The sequence below is a fragment of the Neoarius graeffei genome, chromosome 24 (genome assembly GCF_027579695.1).
Source record: "Neoarius graeffei isolate fNeoGra1 chromosome 24, fNeoGra1.pri, whole genome shotgun sequence".
Lineage (NCBI taxonomy): Eukaryota > Metazoa > Chordata > Actinopteri > Siluriformes > Ariidae > Neoarius > Neoarius graeffei.
Window position 1 is genome coordinate 24,075,544 of NC_083592.1, and position 5,170 is coordinate 24,080,713.

The following is a 5,170-nucleotide window of genomic DNA, read 5'->3' on the forward strand; positions in this document are numbered from 1 at the left end:
ACTGTTATACATGTATGACAGTGTGTGAAACAACAAAATCCTAGCTGTGTAAAAAACAAAACAAAAAAAACCCCATGAACATTGTTGAAAATCTGATATGCCATTCATCACTAACCTGAGAATGATGTGTAAGTTGCCCACCATTGCGCAGACGCTTTTCATATCAGCTCGTAAATTCAACATTGTTCCATATTACATGAATTCAAGTCCAAAGGCAGCATCCTCTCTAATGCATCTGCTTTAAAATCTTAGGCCACATCTCACTGATAAAATATTTTAAATATCTTTCCCTACTCAACTCTGTAAACTTAAAATCAAGTCGACATGACTATTCATTCCTGTTCACACAACTACATGCATACAAAATTCTCAACATTATTGAAATAATTCAACATATAGCAAAACATTAATGCAGAGTGCTGTTTATCTGAGGCCACACTTTCATTTCTGAACATCCAATAAACAATCAAATCAATAAATAAAAAATGCATTTCTTGAGGTTCAGTGAGAAAGAGGAGGTAAAACACTTAAGTATTCATTTTTTCACTCCAGTCAGTACTTAGGGGGAATGACCACAACCGGCTTCCCTCTTTTAGGTCTCCAAATTAGCACCTGAGCATCATTGGCATTGGGTTTGACCAAGGCATTGGGTGGAATGGGTTCATTTGTAGTCAAGATCTCTGGCTGTTCCTGAGCAAGATGATCCATGAGGCGAGCTCTCTGTCCCAGGGGCTTCTTGGGATCCACCTCAATAGCAAGCTGCATCCTCCAGCGGATGGTCCTGAGCAGTACTATCTCAGCTGAGGCCTCGTTCATGGCCACCAGCCAGGTGGTGAAATGCTGGTCCCTCTGGATAGAGCTCAAAAGTGGGGAAACACTGGTGGTGCTCGTGGGGACACTCCATGTCACACTGGGGCAGAAGTTGTCATTCATGCTCACAGTGAGGGTGGTGCTCCTCTTGGTGGGCCCTACGATAGTGTAAATCTCGGTGGTACAGCCATACCATGGATAGTTCACGCCATCTGAATCACTGATGGCCTGGATGTGTCTATCTCTCAGCTCAGGGATCTCCCAGCTTGATCTACAGAGGTGAGGGTTACGCAAATAAACAGAAGTTCTAAATTGAAACTGAAAATGTTTCAACAATAGTCACTGCTATCTTTGTTTTCTTGATTAGCTTTCTTTATATAGTTTGTAACCACCATAGTTGAGACATCTTAAATTCAAACTTATTGTAAAAGATAAAATATATTGGCCCATACAGTATGAGGTAAACATATAATATTAGACTCCTAAACTGATGAATCCTTTTGCATCAATGAATTACTGGAAAACTTGGAGTAAGGTCATTTATTGTGGAAATCCATCTCATTGTTATGAAAAAAGTAAAATGACTGCATTTCAGACACAAAAAGCATGCTAAAAAAAACTTACTTTTGTCCTGCTTGGGGTGTGTTCAATTTTCTGCCATTAAGGAAACAATCCCAGGAAATTGGAGCATAAACATTACTAACATCCTGGCTAACCACTCTTGTGAATGTCCATTAAAATTTAATATGACCTAAAACCCATGTCTTTGTCAAATACAAACACAGAATTATGTAAAAATGCATTGATTATTTAGCCCATTTTTAAAGAAATATCATTTCATATTAATATTGTTTTATCATTTTGATCTGTTCCCATTAAATTAATTCCAAATAATTAATCTTTAGATATTTATAATTAATAAGTGTATGACTGTGTTCATGTATTCATAAATTGATTATTGTTTTGTTGGTGCTTTTTCATACGTACATTCCTTCTTCTCCATAGTAATTGAAGAAATCCATTTGGTTGCACGCCTGGATCCAGCCCACAGTCCAAATTTCTTTACGGACCACTGGTGGCACCTGCACCTGGGCAGCAGCTCTAAAGTAGGGTGTACGGTACCTCAGTACTACATTGGATGACTCATCAATGACAGTAGGATTAGAATCAACAGAAGTGTTCAGTTCGAGGACTCTGATGTTTTCGTAAAAATGTGTGCGTGCACTCTGCATGCACCCCATGGTGGTGATGGTCAAGTCTATTAGCATCCATCAGTCTTAAAGAAGCAGCCTTCACATTATTAGGAATCTATATTTTAGTTATAGACATAATACTCTTTGCACTACCAGTAATGTTATATGCAAGTGTACCATATAAAAGCAAATATGTTAGAGCAACAGGTATCGCATATTGACTGCTGAGTTGAAATCACTCATCACTAGTTTTGCACTAGGCTCCAAAAGGCAGTAATATGTTATGAAATTGTAATTTCTGTAAATAGAACAATCTATAAAAGCATTATTAAAACAAAAACATGACTGTATTTCACATTACTGATGAATATGTTGTAGTCTACAGCAGTAACTTTCAAATAATTTTCGAATATTATTCAAAAACGACATGGTGTCACCGCACATGTACATCCAATAAATAATAAAAGTCGTGCAAATGTCCAAGGAACACCTGCTACACGGAGTCCTCAAGTACTGTATGAAGACCAGTTACACCAGCAGCAGCAGTCTGCTGTGGTGACCGAGGCGCGGAATTCCGCTGTTCTCCACTTTAATAATCTCCATAACGTGAGGGCGAGAAGAAGTAAAATCTCCATGCATTCAGTTCAGTCGGAGCTCGACATCAGGGCTGTAAGTTAAAGTGATAGTTTCTGAAGTGGCAGTGAATAGATGTTGTGCTCTTTCCCTCGGGATGGCTGAGGGATTTCAACTGCAAGTTGCGCTACTTTATTTCGCACTTGTGCTATTAAAGGCTCGGCAGGTTCCCTGGCATGTAATGAAACCCTTCAGCTGTCAGGCTTTATTTCTCTCTCTCTCTAGCGGCTTAGACTACACTTCCCTTCTGAAGCACCCCCGCGCATCCTGGGTAATGTAGTTTTAAAGATAATAAATGATAAACCAACACTGTATTCATCTCATTTCATCTCATTATCTGTAGCCGCTTTATCCCGTTCTCCAGGGTCGCAGGCAAGCTGGATCCTATCCCAGCTGACTACGGGCGAAAGGCGGGGTACACCCTGGACAAGTCGCCAGGTCATCACAGGGCTGACACATAGACACAGACAACCATTCACACTCACATTCACACCTACAGTCAATTTAGAGTCACCACTTAACCTAACCTGCATGTCTTTGGACTGTGGGGGAAACCGGAGCACCTGGAGAACATGCAAACTCCGCACAGAAAGGCCCTCGCCGGCCACGGGGCTCGAACCTGGACCTTCTTGCTGTGAGGCGACAGCGCTAACCACTACACCACCCTGCCACCCCAACACTGTATTATTAGGGTTAATTATAATCACACAGTTTTAATAGCTGTCCAAATATCATAAAGCATTAATGCATTCTAACACAACTATATATTAAATCAGAAAATAAATAGATAAAATAGGATAAGATAGGCAGTGGTTAGCACTATCGCCTCATAACGAGAAGGTTCTGGGTTTGAATGGCATAGCCAACGGGGGCCTTTCTGGGTGGAGTTTGCATGTCGTGTCTGCATGGGTTTCGTCCCCAATTCAAAGACATGCAGATTAGGTTAAAAATTGTTAAACGTGGTGTACATCACTCTGGATAAAAGCATCTGCTAAATACCTGTAATGACTAATAATGACTAATGAATTTGCTGGTCAAATTAGGCCTTTCTGTGAGGAGTTTGGATGTTCTCCTCATGCCTGCGTGCGTTTCCTCTGGGTGCTCTGGTTTCCTCCCACAGTCCAAAGACATGCAGATTAAATGAAGTCAAAAGTCAAAGTCCCTGTCGTGCCAAGACCTGGTCTTCCTTAGAACTAATCAGGCCCTTACGACACGGTGAACCATAGGTCATTGCTCATGAAGTTAGCCAAGACAGTAAGCAACATCCCAACTGTCCGAATCATAGAGTCTTTGTTGACAAACAGAAGATTCTTTGTCGAAATGGATGGAAGGAAGAGCCACTGGAGGAACCAAAAGAACGGCCTACCACAGGGCTCTGTCCTATCCCCGATATTATTTAATATTTACACAAACGATCAGCCAGTCTTCAACAATGTCAGAAGATTTCTGTATGCTGATGATTTGTGTCTAGCGACACAATCTGATAGTTTCAAGACTATCCAACAAAGGCTAAGTGAAGCACTTGAGGCACTGACCAAATACTATACAAAATGGTCCTTGAATGCAAACCCAGGAAAGACTCAAGTTTGCACTTTCCACCTGAATAACAAGGAATCCAAGACCACCCTGGATATCAGATGGAACGGCAAGCTGCTTAAGAACACCAAGCACCCCGTTTACTTAGGAGTGACCTTGGACAGGACACTGTTGTTCAAGGAACACATCCTTATGTTAAAGAAGAAGATCTCCAGCAGAAACAACTTGCTGGCCAAACTGGGAAATTCTAACTGGGGAGCCGACGCCAACACCATCCGAACAACAGCTTTAGCACTGTGCTATTCAGTTGCTGAATACTGCGATCCCGTTTGGGCTAGGTCTGCACACGCCAACAAAGTAGACCCTTCACTGAATAGTGCATGCCGCACTATAACAGGAACCATGTGTGCGACCCCACTGCCAAGCTTGTATAGGCTGTCGGGCATTGCACCGCCCAACGTACGACAAGAAGCTCTGTCTCGTGCAGAGCGGTTCAAGCAGGCCAACGATGAGCGCCATCCACTTCACCAGCACCAGGAAGTACCTCACCGTCTTGCCTCGCGCAAGAGCTTCGTCACTGTTGAACCTCTTGACCCTGCTCAGACAGCAAATTTCCATCTTGAAAGATGGAAAGACCTAGACGATGCCGATCTCAACGCAGCGCTTCCCGAACATCAAGAGCAGTTGCCAACAGGAAGCTCTCTCAGTCGCAAGGACTGGGTGACATTGAACCGGGCAAGGAGTAAAGTGGGTAAAAAGAAGAAGAACCTGGCACATTGGGGTATTGCGACAGATGCAAGATGTCCCTGCGGCAAAGAACAGACGATGGACCACATCTTACGGGACTGTCCACTAGGTCCTCACCGCACTGATGTGGACCTAAGAGAAGTCACCAACACCGCCATCTCCTGGATAAAGCACTATCGTGACAAGATATGATGATGATGATCAGGCCCTTGAGGTGCATTGGATGACGCTGATCTCCGTTTAGCTGGGGT

General features: G+C 42.6%; 1 protein-coding gene across 2 annotated transcripts; it reads right to left on the bottom strand.

Moving 5' to 3' along the window:
• Positions 1-427: 427 nt before the first annotated feature.
• Positions 428-2,204, bottom strand: fam78aa (family with sequence similarity 78 member Aa). Of its 2 annotated transcripts, none has more exons than XM_060907801.1 (2): positions 1,798-2,204; positions 428-1,081 (listed from the first exon to the last, which is right to left on the bottom strand). In XM_060907801.1, the coding sequence occupies exons 1-2, from the start codon at positions 2,076-2,078 to the stop codon at positions 553-555; spliced, it is 810 nt and encodes a 269-aa protein (XP_060763784.1). In that variant the 5' UTR covers positions 2,079-2,204; the 3' UTR covers positions 428-552. The 2 variants fall into 2 exon arrangements, with proteins under 2 accessions (XP_060763784.1, XP_060763786.1); XM_060907803.1 differs by lacking the exon at positions 1,798-2,204 and adding an exon at positions 1,435-1,458.
• Positions 2,205-5,170: the final 2,966 nt, after the last annotated feature.

Coding starts and splice junctions, on each gene's coding strand:
- fam78aa (XM_060907801.1), bottom strand. CDS start 2,078: ATGCTAATAGACTTGACCATCACCACCATGGGGTGCATGCAGAGTGCA. Junction 1,082..1,797: donor TACTATGGAGAAGAAGGAAT/GTACGTATGAAA, acceptor TCACCTCTGTAG/ATCAAGCTGGGAGATCCCTG.